Raw genomic sequence first — 21,632 nt, forward strand, 5'->3', positions numbered from 1 at the left:
AAATTAAAATGATCAGGTCTTTTCCATTGTGATTGTTGAACCATCATTGTTACAGCCAAATCAGAAAAACAGAACTGCTTTCTTTATCATGCCCTCTCCTGCCTCAGTCTTCCTCATTTTCTTAAATGGTACCCGTACCCACCCATCTGCTAAAGCCCAAAAAACTTGAAATCATCCTTGATTCCTGTCTTCCCTCATCCCCAAATCCAATTCTTTGACCCTCTTATCTCCAGATAGAACCCAAATCACTCCTCATCTTTCCATCTATTAGCACCGGGTCCACCACCATCTGTTTCTTGCCTGAACACCTGTTTGCTTGCTCTTGCTCTTGCTCTCAGCTTATTGTTCCCACAGTCCAGAGTGAGCTCTAAAATGTGAATCAGATACCATCACCTCCTATGCAAAACTCTGGAGGGACTTTCCATTGCACTTAGAATAAATCCAAATGCTTGCCCTGGCCTTACAGATGCCTTTATCATCTTGCCAGTGTCCCTGTCACTAGGGTCCCCTCACTGATTGTCCCTCTGCCACACAGCTAGCCTCTTGTTTCCATACATCGCAGAGTCCTGCCTACCTTTGGGCCCTTTCAGAAACCGCTCCCAGGTCTTTACTGATAGGTTCACTTTTATCTTGCTGGTCTCAGCTTGAAAATCTCCCCTTGGTGTTTCCAATGAGCCCATCTAAAGAAGCTCTGTGTCAGACTCTGTCACATCATACTGTTTTATTTTCTTCTTAGCGCTTCACATTACAGGATAATCGTGCCATTTTTCACACTGGCATTCTACTATTAACTGAAGTAGGTAATCTTAAATTCTAAGAATGTACATTTTCCCCATGGGATACAAGAGAACATTTTCATTTTGAATAGGGAGGTGGGCATAGCCCATAAACATTGTTATTGTTCTTAAATTGGCATTCAAGGACCAAGAAGGCACTTATCAAAGTTGTAAGATTTATTTTCTACCAAGAGTGGCCTCAATCCATAAAACCCTGGAATCCTCCTTCTAGTTCATTCCTTTATTTTGCAGCAGTTCATTTCAGACCAGATCAATCTGGAAAGTCTGGTCTTACTTAGGCTTAGACTAATTCATCCTAAGCGAAGGCTCACCCCTTCCATTCCAGATTCCTGTGTCTCTCACAGATTCTTTTAATGACATCACCAAACCCCATCCTCACTGAGTTAAGAACTAGTGTTTGGGGCATAATTACTACACAAAATTTTCTAACTTTCTGGGCCCACACCGTTACCTACCAAAATGTAAAGCCCAGAGTCCCTTAGCTAGAAGGTAAAAGAAAAGTGGTTTTGTTTTGTTTTTCTTTCTTTTTCTTATAGATAAAATGGATGATTTGATTATCACTTTCAATTTCAAAGTAGTATTTTGGTATTTTAATTTTTGCATTTTACTTAGCTAGCATACATTAAATAATGATTTTTAAAAGCTACAATTACATCTAACCTACACATATTTTATATAGTATTTTGAATATTTCTTCTGGATAATAGGTAGTTTTACAGTTGAAATTCCTCCAACTATTTACTTAGTATTTTGAAACATTTTTACATTTTAATATCAGCATTAGGAGGCTACCACAAAGTTCAGATTATATGAACGATCCATTTTGATTATTCTCACTTTGTAAAAGTTAGTTTAGTTACATTTTTCCGTATCTTTTCCCTGTAATATAAAGAATCTTAGTTGCTGAAGACATATAAACATATAAGTTAAAGTTAAGTGTAAATTAAAAGTGTGAATAAATATAAAATATTTTAACTATGAGTAATAAACCTTGCTTAGAGTAATAACTGAATTTTATAGAAAACATATAGATTACAGTCATGTTAGAAATGGATTTGTTGCTGAGATATATAAAGGCCACAAACATCAAATTACGGTACCTGGGTATCTTCCGGGGGTAGGAGCGGCCTTAAAGAGAATTGTGTCTCTGCCTTTAGGTCTCCTCCTCCAGTTAGGGAGATAATCTAAAACATGTAAAAAGTTAAGTAAAAGAGAAGATGTCACAAGGCAGCAGATAGCTAATTATACACAGATGATCCCTTAGCACTGACTGCATTTATATAAAGATGCCACTGTGGGCCAAACAGAACAGATGCTGATTTTGGCTGCAATGGCTCGTGTTCTGTTGAGAAGGATACCTGTCTTGACTCCTTGGTCTTCCTCAGCCAGGTACTCTTCCTCTGTATACTCACTGGCCTTTTTATTCTCTCGTCATGACATTTTTCTTAGCTTTATGTTCTTAAGACTTTAGTTGCCAAACTGTTTCATAACACATATTCCAGAGCTCCTAAACCATAAGCTGTAGGCAGAAGGCAGGAAAATGAGAATGAAGCAGTTTGATAGCTTTATTCTCCAGCATCTGTTCAGAGTAATCCCTGAATCTGTTTGTTCTTACCACGAGCTATGCACACAGTTTTGTTTGTGCAATACTTTTTACATAAAAATTCAAAACCAAGGAAAGCTACCTTTTTAAATTGTAAGGTGGTTTAATTAACTGCAGAGTTTCTTTCGGTTCGTTAGAGTTACGTTACATGTTAAAAGAAATATCTGAATTTATATAATGGAGCTTAAAAGAAGATACTGATTATTGGCCCAATCACCTGGACATCATCTATTTTCTTGAACTTTCTCACTGTTAATTCATCATTGGGAATTTGAATAGCATTTGTAGCATTGAGCTACATTTTCCCACTTTAGGTTCCTTAACTTAGCATTTATTCTACTTATCTTGACCTAAAAACAATCTATTGCCCCCTCTGAAGTATAGTGATAACTAATTTATTACATAAGCATCCAGGAACGAATCTTTCCCAGTTACTCCCAAGTAGTTTAATATCTGGAAAAGTGAGGATCTGTTAAACCTGGTAAAGAAATACCAATGTACTTCATATACTAGGCAGATGAAGCTCACTTCCTTTCATAAAAATTTAATTAGATCCACTTGATTTCTTTGCTGAAGACCTCTGAAGAATGCCAAAAGGAAAAACAGAATTGGTTCTCCAAAAATTGTTTTCCTTCTACTCAGATGTGTGAACAAACATTTAATTGAGTTGCAGTTGGTATCCCAATCCTCCAGAAATTCAGAGCAAGTCATTTTGACCAGTAAGCTGTGGCAAGGATAAGTAGATTTAAGCAATCTCTAGGTAAAGCAAGACCCTCCACACATGCTCACTGAGAAATCCCATTAATTATTTCAATTCCGAAGTCGGGTGGCTCTTTAATAAACTGAGGCGTTTTATTTTAATGTTCCTTTTCTAAGCTTGTATTCCAGATGAAATCATTATCACTCTCAAAACTTTTGCTTATATATATACTGTGCCTTCAGAAAAAAGTTATATGTAATTTGAAAATAAGGCAAAAAGATGAATATGCTATCACATCATGTTAAGATAAAAGATTATCTAGGGAACTGTATTTAATTCAAATCAGTATATACTGTTGATTGAAGGTCCTAGAATTAATGAGGTAACATGTTAAATTGTAGAATTTTGATGAAATGTAGATTTTGTAGAGATGCAAATAATTTGTCTGGTGGAAAAGATAATCCAAGAGTAACAATTTGTCACTCTGTTGGACATGACTTAGTGTTGTCACTAGGCTAGAGGGGTATTCCTAGTATTACCTAAAAACAAAAACAAAAACAATTTCTCAAATGCTTTTTGATTGTTTTGTCTTACTGGTTCCTTTATTGAGTTCAGTAAAATATTTGACATCTAAAAAACAAACAAAGAAAAAAAATAAAAAAACCTTGGAGTATTTACTCCAAGTTGTTAAAATCACAACTTCAGAGTATTTCAATTTTGTGATAGAAAATTAGTTATCAGTCTAGAAAGGAAGTTTTCTTGAATTGGCTGTAAAGTGGCTTGTGTGTGGTAATGCTAAATATAGGATTATATTATTTAGATATAATTTAGGGGTAGGAGCCAATGACATAGACGTTTCATTATTTTTTAATGTTATTATATGAAGCATGTATTAAACACCTTATTTACACACTGACTTGGACTTTGGGACTAGACTTTGTGTGTATAAAGCAGAGTCTTTGTCCCTAAGGATCTTAGAATTTAGAAGGAAGCAATCCTGGCCATTCTGGTTATAGAAAGAGACTGAGGAACAGAATTCGAAGAATTAAAAGTCTGGAACTATACTAATTTCATTTATCTTGATCCATAAATGACCCATGGACACATTGAATGAGAAGCAAAGAGATAAATAAATAGCCAAATTTCACTGTAATCTTGGATCTTAAGTAACATCTTAAATATGTATGGAAGTAATGAAACAATTGTGACTAAAATGTCTGACAAATTAATATTAGTGAGTTACTGTTTCTGAAGGTGGAATATAGTATGCTCCTATTCTATCCTGAGGCTTATTAGAAAGGTGTCTGGATATAAATGCTTGTTTATAGCTCCTCCTTCCCCAGGTTGAAAGGGCTTGATGGAATGATTTACAGCAGATGAATTTGAGATATCCCAAGAGTTTAGAGGGTACCAAATGTGGCAAGATATAATAGACCCACATTGTTAAGAAATAACTCTGTAAACAGTGGACGTTTATGCCTCCAATACACATTCCCAAATCTATCCTCATTATTACCAGATGTTAATTTAGACAAATTAACATCTCCAGCTAACACCTATGTAGATGTTTTTGTATGAAAATTAGTTGGCTTTAAAAAATTTCTAGACCTACCACCAAATTGTTTACAGTGACCAAAATAAATAAATAAATTGGCTTCAATGTCTATCAATAATACATTTAAATAAATTAAAATACAGTTGACCCTGAACAACATGGGTTTGAACTGCATGGGTCTATGTATATATAGATCTTTTTCCAGTAAATACAGTATAGTACTGTAAATGTATTTTCTCCTCCTAATGATTTTCTTAACATTCTCTTTTCTCTAGCTTGCTTTATCATAATAATATGGTATATACATATGACACACAAAAAATATGTTATAAACTGTTTATATTATCGATAAGGCTTCCAGTCAATAGTAGGCTATTAGTAGTAAGTTTTGCAGAAGTCAAAAGTGATCCATGCATACCAACTGCATAGGAAGTCCACACCCCTGACCCCTGTGTTGTTTGAGGGTCACTTATATATCCATTAAATAAGGTACTATTCACTAACAATAATGATGTGTATTGCTCAATATGGGAAGTGTCCATGAAGAATGTGATGTATATTTAAAAGAACATGTAGGATATAATTCTTTATTTTTAAGTACAGTAAAGTAAATGTGCATGCTCACACATTTTAAATGCATTAAAATGCTTTCTAATCAGTACTACTAGCGTTTTTGGAGTGTTTTGGAGTGTTCCCCAAACCTAATGATAGGGTATCCCAGTTTGCCCATTCAACTTATTTGGAGTCTATCGATTGTGAATAACAAGGAGATCTTACCCAAAGGACAGCTGGGAAACAGAATTTTAGCTTCTTTGTACCTGTGGAACTGATTACTTAAAGATTTAGGACTTCTCACCATTTATATTTTTGTAAATTCCAACTTCTTCTTCAATCCTAGACTATCAAGTACAAGGACAGCAGTATTGTCAGAATAAACTAATATAATAAGTATTTGGTTTCAATTCTGTCTAAAATAACTACCCATAAGACAAAGCAATGTAGCTAATTTTAAAACATTATTTTGGACTTTGGTTAAAAAAGTTAAGTATGTGGTACATAAACAATGAATTTTGGAACGCTGGAAAAAAACTAAATTAAAAAAAATTAAGTATGGAAACTCTTTAGAGATTTAACCCACATGCTGCTGTTCAGGAACAGTAAACCATGGATTGTGAATGAATTCAATCATATGGGCCTTTATTAGCCACCATTTCCCTGTAGATGGCTCTTGGAGAAGTAGTCCTCCCCGGGGAACTTTCTATGGTTGAGCCATAATAGAATCTTGACTAGTTCTAGAATGCCAGTCCCTGGAATTATTAATCCAATTCTCAGTGAAGACTACAAACTTGAGAGATCGGCACTGTGTGAATCTGTTCAGGAAGGAATCATTTGTAATAAGTGAAGCTGAAATTGCTTAATCTCAGAATCAGTTAGCCTTGGGAATACAGTTAAATGAAATAATTGTTCATGAACTTTCTAATTATTCTTTTCTAACTTGTGCTAAAATCCAAAAGGAATAATATTGGATTATCTGCTCTTTTGAATTAAATATCCCTGTGTGCCCCTCTATTTACATATGTAAGTAAGGCTTTACCATAATATAGAGAATGTGGGGAATTTTCTTCCAAACTCCATAGCCACCAGGAGTAACCTGTGTTCTGGACTTTGAACTTAAAAGGGCGTTTGTTTACTGATCAGCTAATCAGACATTATTCAGACATGAATCCCTAAGAAAATTGTTTATTGACCCATTTCCCATTTGACATAAAATAGCAAGCAGCAAAGAAGAATAAATTGAAAGTCATAGCTAATCAAGACTATATATAACTCTTTAATGCTTTGTTTATATATTTTCATTAAGAAATTTTAATAGTATAATTCCAAAATTATTTGAGTTTTTGTTCTTGGCATCGATTATTGTCATATTTGTGCTACCTTTCAATTAAGAAAACATTTAAAGCCATTTTTAGAAATGAAATTTAGACAGACTATTGCTTAATCATCCCGGTATATATGGATCTAAAAATGTTTGGAAAACTTTAGAATTGGTTTTGTAAATGATGAGTCAAGCCTAAAAAAACAAAAACAAAAAACTTTTTTGGTAATATAAGGATTGTATAATGTATAAGGTATATAAGGTAACGTAAGGAAATGTAAGGATTTTTTTTTATTTTATTTTTTTTTCAGTGTTCCAAAATTCATCTGGCTATTTTTCAGAATTGTTTCAGTTCTATAAATTACTTATTTGTTGCATTTGATTATACTAAGTAAGCAAATGTGTTTTTTAATGATCCGAATTGTATCTGGGCAGTGACTATAAGTTATCACTTTGGGTTCCTCAATTTAAGATTGTTTTGAAGAGATATACCATCAATCCAGAACAAACCTCAAGCTACTTGATTCATTACAAGCTCTAGGAGGAGTTAGCAGCTCTCCCATGGGATTCAAGTGTAAATAGAATAGCAATATTAGTAAGGTAGTTCCTTTCTCTGGTTTTATCAACCATTCCTAGGAAAAGAATAAAAGCATAATGCCCATTGTTTATCAGAGCTTAGAGGTCAGTAAATAATTATATCTTCTTGGTTTTGAGTGCAGTAGGATGTGGATGTGTATTACCACTGCTAATAAACTACATTCAAGTTATACTACCTAAAGCAACAAAATAATATTTTTTAATAATCATATGTTCTTTTTATTTTTTTTAATTTTTTATTTTTTATAAACATATATTTTTATCCCCAGGGGTACAGGTCTGTGAATTGCCAGGTTTACACACTTAACAGCACTCACCAAAGCACATACCCTACCCAATGTCCATAACCCCACCCCCCTTCTCCCAACCCCCCTCCCCCCAGCAACCCTCAGTTTGTTTTGTGAGATTAAGAGTCACTTATGGTTTGTCTCCCTCCCAATCCCATCTTGTTTCATTGATTCTTCTCCTACCCACTTAAGCCCCCGTGTTGCATCACTACTTCCTCATATCAGGGAGATCATGTGATAGTTGTCTTTCTCCGCTTGACTTATTTCGCTAAGCATGATACGCTCTAGTTCCATCCACGTTGTCGCAAATGGCAAGATTTCATTTCTTTTGATGGCTGCATAGTATTCCATTGTGTATATATACCACATCTTCTTTATCCATTCATCTGTTGATGGACATCTAGGTTCTTTCCATAGTTTGACTATTGTGGACATTGCTGCTATATAAACATTTGGGTGCACGTGCCCCTTCGGATCACTACGTTTGTATCTTTATTAAACACACTTTTCAAGTTGTACTTGACAAAATCAGTTGTTTTTTGTTGTGATGTTTTATCTTCAAAGAATTATAACCTTTGTAGACTACCAAAATTTTAAATTAAAAATTGAAAAATATGTATTAAATAGTACTCCAATTTAAAATGGAAGAACTGGGGATTGGAGGAAACAGAAATAAGTGAAATTAGACTAATACAGAAGTTTGAAGTTCTGCTCCAGGATTTTTTGAACCATTCACTTGGCAGTTTCCCAAATCATGTTAATTGCCTTTTTGTGTATACATTTCCATATGCTGACTCATCGCATTGGGCTAAAATGCAATCATTGTAACATGATTAGGAATATTTAAATATTCTTCCCTTTTATGCCTGCCTGATGGAACTAATTTATTTTCTGAACACAAACTGTTATTTTATTTTTAAAATATTTTTCTAAAATATTTTTACTGTTTGTAAAATAGATAAAGATAAAATAAAGAGCACCATAAATGCCTTTAAAATACTGTGATAAGGGAACTGAAGTTGAAGACATTTTAAATATCCCCTCTCTCTCAGATGAGATTGATCTTGACTCAGAGGTCTAGAAAGCTTTAGCACTTGGTAACATGGGATGCCCAGGGTATCCTGACCCCCAGACCAAAGGCGCAGAACTCACTCTGTACTCACTTCCCTTTGTCATAAACCCATCATTTTGTTGTCAAATGCCCAATGTCTGTATATATTTAGAAATCAGAGCCATACAAGTATATAGGTTCCTCAATAGACTTTCAGAAGTTAAAGACAAAAATACCTTAGAAGTCATGTAAATGTCCAAAACCGGTTCTGATTCAGTTCACATTTGTTATGCAAACAGTCATTTCTTCGACCACACAAGTATTTTAGCTGTGATGACCTGTGGTGCGTGCCCCACACTTTCCCCAAGATCGATCTCTAGCCATTCAGTTTTGCATCAGAAAAGACAAATGACCTTATTAAATATCTAGATATAACGATGCCCTCTCTGACTTCTTGGAACCCTGCTCTTATTTATATTTAAGAGCTAGCACAACTATCAATCTTAGTTTTACCAAAATACATTAATTCCGTGGATTGAAATGGTAACCAAAGCCATTCTTTCATGTAAACATAGATGCAGCCTAAACCCAGCTTTCTTTCTGTTAGCATGACATAGCCTTTGCTAGTGCTTTTAGTGTGCTGTTTTCCTTCTGATACGAATGTGTGCCAAGAAGAAAGAGGAAACACACACACACACATACATACACACACATTAATATTAATTACATTAACATTAATATATTATTATATAATAATAATATATACATATATGTGTATATGTATATATATGTATATATATACATATATTAATATATGCATATATCCCTTTTCCAATCTTAATTTTTTTAACCTATTGAACTTTTCCCAGCATATCACTGGTTTTCTCTTAATTAACCATATTAATAGTAGGGAACAAATGCATGAATATGTAAGTAATTTGAATTTTTTTGTAGTACATTTATACTACTTGAGTGTCTCATCTGAGTGTACCACCCCACCCTCATACCCTGAACTGAAAAGAACCAGTCTTTGAAGGTCTGGAAACTGGGCTGCTTTCCTAATACACTATCATCTTCCTTTTTCATGAGAAAGTCCTCATTCCCTCTTACTCTGATATTGTGGCTTTGCTTTTAATAGTTTCTCTAGAACATCAACATTTTTAGTTTTGCTTAATTTGGTTTTTTGAGTTTAGTCAAGTGATGGAATGGTTGGAATAAAAAAATATGACAACAAATTAATGATCAATTACTATGTGTACTTGCCACATGTTAATAAAATTTGAAAGTAGTTGTGCATCCTATTTGAATGACTGGCTATTTCTTTCATCTAAGCCAACCATGAAAATAAAAACTGATTTACATTCTCAGAACTGAATAAATATAAAGCATTTTTTTAATAAATGAATACATGATTTTTTAGATCTCTTTTATTTCTGTTTACTTTTTTATTATTGTTTACTATAAGTCTATGTTGGAAGATAAAATTTAGGATTGCTCTAAAAAGACATGGAATAAAAATAATAATAATTATAATAATAATAAAGTAAAAAGACATGGAATAACAGTGAGGCCAGCCTAGAATTTTAGATACCAGTTGTCCTTACTGTTTTCCTTTTCTTAAACATCCCAGAGCAGAAGTTAAGACAGCTGAAAGGGTCTACCTAGAGTTGTGAATGATCTAAAGCAAAAAAAGCAAACAGGGAAGGAAATCTAGGGGACACCAAGAACAGTATTCAAATGAAGCCAACTTGGAAAGGGAAGAAAGTGAGAAATCTACAATCCTCCAAGACCTGGCCCCAGTTGAACCTTATAACCTTCTCTCCGGCCACCTTCCTTTCCCTCCACTCAGCAGTATCTGGTGCTTCTAGTTCTGGCTCGCCCTTCTGTGTGCTCAAGGGGTCCAGATGCTCCCTCTCACCATTCTTCCCTCACTAATTCATATTCATTCTTCAGCAATCAATTCAGGAGTCCCATCCTTGAAGAAGCTTTCTGTGCTGCTCCCCCCCACCCCCGCACCATATAGGATTGCATGCCCTGGCCCTAGGCACTCCGAGAATTTCTCACACACTTATCTTGGCACTTACCATATTTAATTGGAATTATCTGTGCTTAGGTCATTCTCTTATAATGTCTTCAAGAAAAAAGTGATTTATTCATTATAATCATCTTGGTAACCCAATGCCATGCAGAGTCCCTGGCAAATGGTAGGTGTGCAATAAATGTGCATCTGAACTAAAACCAAAATGTGGGTTTTCAGCTTTCTGCAAGAGAATTTACCAGTCAAATCCTTGACTTTATTCTTTCCTCCAATTATCACACTCAATCTTGGTGTTTTAAGTGGCTCTCCAAAAATAAACCGTACCCAAGAATATGACCATGTCTCAAAAGTCACTTCATGTTTATTTGTGTGTGTGGATGTGTAGGGCGAACTCTTTTTCAGCACCATTTCTCCAAGATGAGGCATGAGGCAATACTTTCTGAAGCTCATGCCTTTTGACCCCTTTCAGATTTGAATTCCATAATTGTGTTGAAATTCTTGAACATAGATTAAATGGGTCAGGGAGTAAATGAGCGCCCTGGAAAATATACTTAGAAAATAGGGAAAATAGTGTGAAGGAAAACAAAAGAACGTTTAGTAGTGGGGGGAAGGTTTGGGGAGAGGTAGAATGAGTATATAAATCAATGAATCTTTGAAATTTATCTTATATCAATGAAAACTTTTAAGTATAATGTGAATATCTATAATAGTCCACGGACTCTCAGGCTGAAATTAATTAAAATGTTGCAGGGCTTTATGTGGGATTTGGGGCACTTTGTGGCGGGGGGGGGGTTATATTCTATTTGGAATGGGTGTATATAGAGCCTATACCTTCCAAAATAGTTGTCTGTTCATCAACACCAAGCACGTAGCAACTTTTTTCTGACTTAAGTCAACACTGATTTTCAGTTTGTAGGTAAGAGTCAAAGCCTGAAACCAGTAGCCAAAGACAACAATGCTGGATTTGTTTATTTTTTTAAAGATTTATTTGACAAAGAGAGAGAGGGTGCACAAGCCAGGGGGAGTGGGAGAGGGAGAAGCAGGCTCCCTATTGAGCAGGGAGCCTGATGTGGGGCTTGATCCCAGGACCCTGGGATCATGATCTGAGCTGAAGGCAGTTACTAAACCAACTGAGCCACCCAGGTGCCCCGCTGGATATTTTTTAATATCCAGAGTAGGCCATTAGCTGAGATGCTATTATTCGAAAGCTGTCTTTTTCACCTCTGCTATTTAGAGCTGCAAAAATTGGAATTAACCTGTCCCATAACTGTTCAATCTCTTCTCTTCTTTAGTGGGATCGGAAGGAACTGGCCCTGGGCCTCAGGAGGCAGCAGTATTTTGGCAGAATTTGGAACTCTGCATTTGGAGTTTCTACACCTGAGCCACTTATCAGGAAACCCCATCTTTGCTGAAAAGGTGAGATTCTCCAATACACCTTGCATTGCAAAGCCGTACTTGTGAGAAACAATATCCTCTTCTGGAAGATTCAGGAATATTAGAGGTGGAAAAGAACAACTAAATTTAATCAAGTTCTTTATGCAGTTTTGGTACATGCAGCATTTCATTTGACCAAACTGTAAACCCACAGTCTTTCCATGGCACCATCTGACTCTGTGTGAGATAGCATGGTGTACATGTTGGATTCTCTACAACTCAGGCAAGTCCCTGTACCTCTCTGAATGTTTTTCCTTATCTAAAAATAGTATTGTATGGACTATATGAACGATGGATAGGAAAGACTTTTTAAACTCCAAAGTATAATACAAATTGAGTCAGTTTCTAATTTTCAAGAAACAAACCCATAGATATTTGAAGAAATTTAGATTCACCCCACCACTCTGCCCTTAGCACTCATCCTATTTGCAGCTCCCCTTGATAGCAAAATTTCCTGAGAGAATTGTCTCTGTTACTGCCCCACCCCCAGCCCCGCCCCTTCTTGCGTCCCTCGCTCTTGAGGCTTTCCAGTCAGGCTTTTCTCGCCACACCTGTCTGGGTGACCAGTGAGCTCCGCGTTGCCAGGTCCAATGATCATTCTCTGCTCTTGTCTTCCTCACCCTCAGCCGTTGACACAGTCACTTCCTTCTCCAAGACACTGCACCGGGCTGCAGGCCTACCATACTACCCTGGTTGGCCTCCTTCCTCAGTAGACTGCTGCTTCTCGCCCTTCTTCATTGGATCCTTCCCAATGCCCCAACCTCTAAATACCAGAAAGCCTCAGCACTCAAACCTGGGTCTCTTCTTTTTATGTTCACTCTCTACATTCATTCTCCCAGTCTTGTGGCTCTGCATACTTTCTATGTGCTGTTGACTTCGGATTTGTCACTCCAGTCCCAACCTGTCCCACACTCTGTATCTGGCATTTCCATTGAGACAACTACTACTTGAAATGCCTCAGACTCAGCCCCCAGACCTGTTTCGACTGCGTCTTTACTGTCTTGATAAATGCCACCTCAGTTTACCCAGTGGTCACAGATCTTGAGGTCATCTGGTTCCTCTCTCTTTGGGAAACCTTAGGTCGAACCGATCAGGAGATGCTTTGGCTCGACCCTCTTTCTCTGCTGCCATCCTTTCCTGGGACCCAACATCTCTTAGCTGAATTCTGCAGTACCCACCTGAATACTGCTTCCTCTCTTGCCGCCTCCATCACACAAAACTTCAGTGGCTTCCCATCACACTTGGAATAAAATAAGCCCTCATTTTGGCCCATGAGGCTTGCATGATGTGGGCCCTGGCTCCCTCTCTCCTCTCTCTTTGACATTGCCCACTTTGCTTCCTCACCCCCAGCCTCAGGGGTCTTGCCAAACCTACTCCTACTCTCTCCTTAGGACACTGGTGCTCACACCTACCTCTGCCCCAGTTGCACTTCCTTCAACTTTCTGCATATTATTTCTTTGCTTCTTTAAGTTTCTGCTCAAACCCTCTCCCATCAGGCTCTCTAGACCTCCCTAAGTGTAGAGCCTCACGACCTCACATCACCCTGTCCCATTATTCATAGCATCTGTCCCCACCTGGCATATTTATGTGCTTATTATCTGTCTCCTCCCACGAGACTGCAGATTCCAAGAGGGTAAGGATTTTGTTTATCCACTGGTAGATCCCTAGTTCCTTCTATGGCATCTGGCAGATCAGTGGGACTGTACTCACTGACAGCAATTATTTTTGTAAGCTGGGGTGACTCTCTTTGTTCTATTTCTTTTAAATAAATCTTCTTTCCTAACATGGAAAAATGTAATAGAGAAAGAGAAAAGAATGGCACCAAAATTGTTTTTTAGATTTTCATAGTAACATCTCATTTTCTGTTGTAGGTAATGAATATTCGAACAGTACTGAACAACCTGGAAAAACCACAAGGCCTTTATCCTAACTATCTGAATCCCAGTAGTGGACAGTGGGGTCAATGTAAGTCAAAAGATTAGCATCGTTTTAGCTCTTTATGATACCCAGCACTGTTCTAGTAACTGAGAGGAGTACAAAAAGCAGAAGTCTTCTTGGGGAATGCTTCAAAAGGGGGAAAGTGAGCATGGCTCCCTTACTAAATAGGCTTCTCATAAGAGAGACTGTAAATGTTGACCAGGGACCTAGACTGTTTTTCATGCATAACTGTGAGTATGATGACATGTAAGCACATTTAAATTATTAATCAGGAAGGGAAGATCTGGTCAGGTTGTGTGGGGATGTTAGCCTGTAATAATCTGGTCATAGGGGTAGAAGGGAAAATTGTTCCTCTGTACAATTGGCCATCAGGGTTTTGCACAAAGTAGCTATATCATTCTACTTTATAACGTTTTCTCTTTTTGTTCTTGGCTTCAAGATGAGAGAGGAACCTGAATTTTTAAAGGTTAGGAGATTGAAAGAGCAAACAGGTCGTTTTCTCTACTTAATTTTAAGCCAGCAGATAAAGATTTCTTCCCAGTAGAATTATCTTCAGATTAGGAGAAAGCATTATGCAAGTAGTCCTCATTTCAGATCCCATAGGGCCTTTGATCGTGGTATGAAGATTCAGAGTAGTTGAAAGAAATGTTCTTAAGTTGATTTGGAAAAACAGTGGTAGATTAACACAGCAACCGAAACCCAATACAGAATACTAAGTGAGGTGCCTCACTGTGCCAGGGATGTTAACCATGCCTTACAATTTTATTCTAATATGAGTGTTTTCTTTATATTTAAAATTATATTCTTAGATGAATATGCCTCACTGTTACTGTAGAAGTACTTTTCTTAAAGATTAATTTAGTAAAATAAAAACTGTGCTAAAACCTATGTTTGTAATGGCTATGGAAGGCCTGGCTCTTGAGACCATAAGACCATAAGGTTGCCACTTAGCCAAGTGTGGTCTGCAGATCACGGCACATCCCTGAGACCATTCAGGGTGTCCAGGAGGTCAAAGCTACTTTTATAATAATACTAAGGCTTTCTGCCTTTTCACTGCGTCAACATTTGCACTTGTGTTACAAAAGCAGTGGTGGGTAAAACTATTGAGGCCATGGTGGGAACCATGGCAGAGGAGCCAGATAGAACTAATAATTTTATTCCTCACTGACAAGAAGAAATAAAATGATGCCAGTTTCACTTATGAATATTTTTAATGAAGAAAATGAATTGAGGCTGGTAAATCGCAACCATTGAGTCTACTGCTTTGCTGAGTAAGAAAAGACAGTGCCTGCCTTGTAGAAAAGCACTTGTGTGATTGTTTGAATCGCAAGCTGAACCAGCCATGACTGCTGTGTGGATTACCATTTGTGCTTGAAAGGACAACTGAAGACAAACTTTGGTTATTCGGACTTGGGGAACTGGTAGACTTGTTCTCAAAAACAGGCCTGTCACTTCAAAGAAAACTGACAGTGTCTATGCCAATGATAGAATTTGAATTCCTAAATGAAAATTAGAATTTTAAGAATTTTAAGAAATTGAAGAATTTTAAGAAATGTGTATATACTACTGTGACCTTAACACCTTTAACCAATACTTAAAGACTTTCCTGGGGCACCTGACTGCCTCAGTTGGTTAAGCATCTAACTTGATTTTGGCTCAGGTCATGATCTCCGGGGCGTGAGATTGAAGTCCCTGTCAGGGATCCTGCTTAAGATTCTCTCTCTCTCCCATTCCTTGTGCCACTAACCACACTCTTAAAAAAAAAAGGAAAAAAAAAAAAAAAAAAAAAAAAACCTTTTCTGATGAAATTAATGATGATATTCACCAATGTGGTTTTTTATATCATATAATGAACTATGTCAACATTTGGAAGATCGGCATAATTGAGGAAACTAGTATTTTCCAAATGACTGATACATGCTATGACAAAATCAGGTGAGAAAAAAGATCCATTCAAAGTGCAAGATAGTCCAATGGATTTTAATGTAACAGAACAAAAATTCTTTGATGTGATTTCTAATTCCACATTACAACCAACCTTTAAAAAATGTTAGCTGCTTGTCAAGTTTTGTTTTAGTATTAAAAATATCTATAATTATCTGAAGAGACTCTTAAAATACTTTCTTTTCCAATCGTATAACTGTGTGAGGCTGAATTTTCTTCATGTATTTCCACGAAAATGACAAGTGGCAATAGATTGAATATACAGCAGATAGAAAAATCCAACTGTCTTCTAGTATAGCAGAAATTTAAAATACTTGTGAAAATGTAAATCAGTATCAGTCTTTTAACTAATTTTTTTGTTGTAAAATATAACATGTTCTTATGAAAAATATGTTATAGTGGTTGTATTATTCTTATAAGTTAATAAAATATTTTAATTTAATTTAAATATTTTAAATTTCATTTCTAATATGGTAAATACAGATTTTACATAAACAAGGTATTTAGGAGATTTATTCATTTTTTTTGTTTGTTTTTGATTTTAAGATTTTATTTATTTATTTGACAGACAGAGATCACAAGTAGGCAGAGAGGCAGACGGGGGGCAGGGAGCAAGCTCCCCACGGAGCAGAGAGCCCAATGCAGGGCTCAATCCCAGGACCCTGAGGTCATGATCTGAGCCAAAGGCAGAGGCCCAACCCACTGAGCCACCCAGGTGCCCCCCCATTTATTCATTTTTAAGAGTGTAAAGAGTACTGAGATTTAAAAGTTTGAGAACCATTAAGAGTATTTGAGATAAAATACAACTTGAGTAGCTTTCTGAGTACAAAGACCAGATAAGATTCTCTAAAAGGACAGACATTTTTAGCATTTTCCTTCTCATGAATGATTTTAAAAATTGAAAACAAATTCTCCATGACCAACTGTTTTCTTCTTGTGATTTAGGATCTAGACGTCATTGTAAAGAGGGACAGAAAGTATCAGTTGTATTACAACAGCCCACTTTCACCTTCTGGGTTACCAGTATACTGTGTATTTGGCCATTTTCCCTGGTACGAAGGGACTGTTATATTTGGATTGCTCGTGGGCCAATTTCTTGATGGCAAACAAATAGGGTTGATGACTCTCATGTCTGCCCCTCCCCCGACCCCAATCCTGTGTTCCAGCCACAAAGGAGACACTTATCTTTTCGTTCTTTAAGCAGGGCCCACTTGGTCGCATCCAGGTCTTGGTTTGTGCTGTTTCTGCAGCTCTTTTACCTCTCCTCTGACTACTACTGCTGAGTTGCCCTTTCTTCTGGGGGACCTGCTTCTTCAAGACCCTGGTTGGAATTTGTGAGCACCCACTCATCCTCCACTCGCCCTTTTCCTCCCCTGCACTTTGGATTTGTCTATCGTTATCTTTTTCAAAATGATTCATGTACATCCCCATCTTCCTAGGGATCCAAAACTTTTGAGGCCAGTGACTTTGTCTCAGTGATAATTCTTAACCCAGCACACTGTATCTTGCTCTACTAAGTGTTACTTACTTAAGAATGAGTGAATTTTTTGAGTATTCATGCACTCCGTACCCAATCTATCTTTCTGCCTCTGCTTTTAATAATGGTTCTGTTTATTCTCTACTCCTCAGTTGTGGCTGAGAGGCAGCCGCAGGTCCTGCTCACTGATAATATAAAGAGATCTTGCAACTGCTGAGGCCAGATGTGGGACTCCATGTCTATAGGCAAAACAATTCTTCTTCTTTTTTTTTTTTTTTTTTTTTTTTAAGATTTTATCTAATTGAGAGAGAGGAAGAGGGAGCGTGAGCAGAGTTAGAGGGAGAAGCAGACTCCTCGCTGAGCAGGGAGCCCCATGTGGGACTCGATCCTGGGACTCTGGGATCATGAATGAGCAGAAGGCAGACACTTAACCAGCTGAGCCACCCAGGTGCCCATTCTTCTTTGATTAATATAACAACATTAATATACATATAGTATCACTAGCATCATTGAGGGAATGCTTGGAGAAGTTCAGGTTCAAATGAAATATACAAAATAAAAAATAAAGATGCTGAGCGTTTAATCCATTTTGTCTTGATTCTTTTGCTACTTTTATCTCTTAAGTATTAAGAATCCTTTTATGGGACCTATTCCTCTTGGGAAGGAAAGTGAATTGCCTTCTATAGAGAAGGGCATAATATTTGAGTGACTGTAGTACACATTAACTTTAGAATATTTGGGCATAAAAACACCATATACGTTCTTTGTAGAAGGAGGAGGTCCTTTCCTGCTGATAAAATCAGGCATGTTCTCTCTCACACCCACTAAATATTTACACAGGATTCTGTTGCCAACGCAAATAGTCCTCCAGGCCTAGAGAAGCATAGTGAGTGATATGCTAGGTTATCAAAAAGACTTGTTCTTGTTTCTTCTCTGTGTTCTTTTATTTTCATTCTTTCCAAATCTGAAAAATTTATAGGTAGGAAATAAAAGTATAGGAAATTGGGCACCTGGGTGGCTCAGTCGGTGAAGTGTGTGCCTATGGCTCAGGTCATTATGCTAGCTAGGGTCCTGGGATGAAGCCCCACATAGGGCTCGCTGCTGAGTGGGGAGCCTGCTTCTCCCTCTCCCTGGTGCTCCCCCTGCTTGTGCTCACTCTCTCTCTCTCTCTCTCTCTCTCTCTCTCTGTCAAATAAATAAATAAAATCTTTTTTAAAAATTAACTGGCATTTGCTAAAATTAATTCAAGCAAATGTATTATTATGTAACCCTTTTTCCTTTTTTAAAAATCACCAAATGCCCAAACTTGCTTCTTCCAACCATTATAGAATCATAACCCAAGGAGGAAGAAAATGAAGCTGCTTCTGGCTGTTAGCTTTCAATTCCCATTGCTTTAACTCTGAAGGGCATGTCTGGATCACGGCCATCATTTCCTATTACTTCATTTAGTCCTTGTTGTTTTGACAGTAACTGGACAGTGATTTGCTTTACCATGCATCACTAGCATTTGTCTCCTGCAATCATGTTTATAACAGCAGGGCTTGTTATTGATGAGATAGTACTTAGTGTATTTAGTTTGTAAATGTCAGAGGTTTCTGTGGTAATTTATTTAGGAAATTGCAAAGGTCACTTCAAACTGCTGTTTTAAGAACCAGCCTTACAGGTGTAAAACATTAATTTTACATTAAAGTTAAAACTGGACTTCCTGTAATAATAAAAATTCATTTTTCACTACTTAAAAATATAGCCCTTCTAGCTTGAATGGGAGTAGTCCTTATTAAGACTGACTTACAAGAATTTATCCTTTTCAGTTACTTGCTATATGAAAGCTACTTTCAGGGGCTGATGTGGACCAGGAAACATAATAGGTCTAGTCCCTGTCCTCCTGGATCATGATCTTATAGAGGAGACAGAGAAAAAATTCCACCATTTTAGGAAGTTGCAAAGTGTGGTAGACATGTGCTATCAAAAAATGTGTTATTAGGAGGTCAGGGAAAGCATCTTTGAGGAGGCAGCATTTAATCCTAGATAGGAAGTATGAGGAAGAATTATTAAGTGAAGGGGAAAGGAGGTAGGGCATGCACTTTGGGCAAAGAAAACAATGCCTTTAGGGTGCCTGAAGTGGAAATTACCCTGCTTATTTTGAGGGGCCAGAAGAAGAGCCATTTGGCAAAAAAGTAGAAAGCAATAGAGCAGGACTGATGGTGACACGGGGAAGATGGAGACCACGCAGGGCCTCCCAGTCTCCAAACACCCAGGATTTGAGTCTTTGTCATTGAAGGCTTCCAATTAGGATGATCTGGTTCACATGGTAAGGGGTTACATTGGTTTTCATGGGGAAATAGATTGCAGTGGCATTGTCATTAGAACTCTATGTGATGATGGCAGTGTTCCATATCTTCCCCTTCCAGTACAGTCACCAAAGGCCACATGTAGCTTTTGAGCACAATATGACTGAGGAACTGAATTGTTTTTATTTTATTTTAATTAATTTTAATGTAAATAGCTACAGGCTATCTGAGTACAGAAGGCCAGATAATTGGCCACTGCAGAGGAAGCAGGAAATATTGGTAGCTTCATCCAGGATCGTATTGATGAGGACATAATAGGGGACAGATTCAAGAGATGTAAAGGAGGTGAAATGAGTAGAGCTCACTAGCTCATTAGCCATGGGGGCAGGAGAGAGAAATAAAGAATAACTCTCTGATGACTAACTCACAAGGTTGGGAGGATTATGGTGCCTCTTGGTGAGACAGGGATCAAAGGCAAAAGGTAAGGTTGTGAAGGAAAAGAATGAATTCAGTTTTAACCTGTTCCATTATAGGTCCCCATATAAACCTCCAAGGGGAGTTGTTGGGGAGGTATCAGGAGAAAATTGTCTCGATAGTTTTATAAAAATGGATTTACTTTTATGTGACAGAGTCAACAAAGGACTTATTTAAAAAAAAAATAGATACATAAAATTCATTTTGAGTTATGAATTTAAAATGCAAATTTCCAAAATCAGGCTGTCTTAGTAGTGCTCAAACTCTCTATGGAGTTCTGAGAATGATATTTCAGACAAGTTATGTCTCTGTTTTTGTAGGTAGATATGCTTGAGAAATTAAAGAATTAATTCAAGAAGTAGGCAGAAGAATACATTCAGTGTTACGTGGTAGAGAGCAAGCAGTTCCAAGTTGAGATTCTGTGTGCGCTGTGGGATCAGATGGCCTTTACCATTGGTGTCATCTTTAGCCTCACTCAGCCTCACTTTTCACTTTTAATAAGGATACCTATCGTACAAATTATGTGATTGTTGGCACTATATGTAGTGGATCTGGTGTAGTAAATGGCAGTGGGGGGGGGGGGATTGTAGAAATAGTGTATTAGGAAGGACGTATCTCCTGCCTGTCATCTTTCTTACCAGCTCCCCTAAGGATGTTGACCATATAGATTGGTAACACTGGAAATCCCATCAAATAATAATCACAAGAAGCTAAGGAGTTTCCTGTTTTATTGCAAGCCAGTTCTCTTCAAGGTTTGCTAATACTCATAGCATTTGACATAGTTTATGTTTTTGAGTGCTAAAGCAATCAAAATTTATCTGAATATATGCTGTGAAACACTTTAATTTGATGGTTTTTAACTAGAAAAACCGATTTTTGGAATTAGGGTTGATTATATATTTTTTATCTCTGTGTTTACAAAGCTAGCCTGGTAATTATTTAGAGTATATCGCATTAGTTAACGGCACATCTGCTTGTTTCAGAACATCTTCCTGAAAACAGGAGATTTGTCGGAATTTAAATGTAACATTGAGTTGCAGTTGACGTAGGGTTTTGCATCCTAGTTACTAATGTGATTTTGCTGCATTATCTGAGTTAAAGCCTCAATCACTCTAAAATTCATTTTCTTCTCTTTGCAGATCATGTATCAGTCGGAGGACTCGGAGACAGCTTTTATGAATATTTGCTCAAGGCGTGGTTAATGTCTGACAAGACAGATCTAGAAGCTAAGAAGATGTATTTTGATGCTGTCCAGGTAAACCAATATTTAATCATCTTTGCCACTAAACTAACTTACCTTTTGCATATTAATCAGTCTTTAATGGGAAATGGAATACTACACAAGTGGGTTACAAAATATCTCCAGTTAGGCTCAGTTCAGTGTCTGCTAATGTAATTATAACAACAGTAATCCCCCTTGATGTGTTGAGTTCTAACAGAGCAGCTGAAAGTGTTTTATGCGCTTCACACCTCAGTAAAGATTCACATATCTAAGAAAGAGGTATTTTTCTTCAAGGAGTATGAGTTCCATGCTTAGAATCACAATTAAAGTCATGGGGAGGAACAAATC

The 21,632-nt window shown here is 37.1% G+C and overlaps 1 protein-coding gene across 2 annotated transcripts in view; it reads left to right on the forward strand.

Moving 5' to 3' along the window:
• The window catches only part of MAN1A1 (mannosidase alpha class 1A member 1), a 176,560-nt gene that overhangs the window by 136,248 nt on the left and 18,680 nt on the right, over positions 1-21,632 (forward strand). For both annotated transcript variants that reach the window (XM_082730955.1, XM_082730954.1), the window contains exons 7-9: positions 11,797-11,920; positions 13,810-13,903; positions 21,202-21,317. In XM_082730955.1, the coding sequence (XP_082587081.1) occupies positions 11,797-11,920; positions 13,810-13,903; positions 21,202-21,317 (334 nt within the window). The remainder of the gene's footprint in view (positions 1-11,796; positions 11,921-13,809; positions 13,904-21,201; positions 21,318-21,632) is intronic.

This window comes from Mustela nivalis (genome assembly GCF_964662115.1).
Source record: "Mustela nivalis genome assembly, chromosome: 5".
Classification (NCBI taxonomy): Eukaryota; Metazoa; Chordata; class Mammalia; order Carnivora; family Mustelidae; genus Mustela; species Mustela nivalis.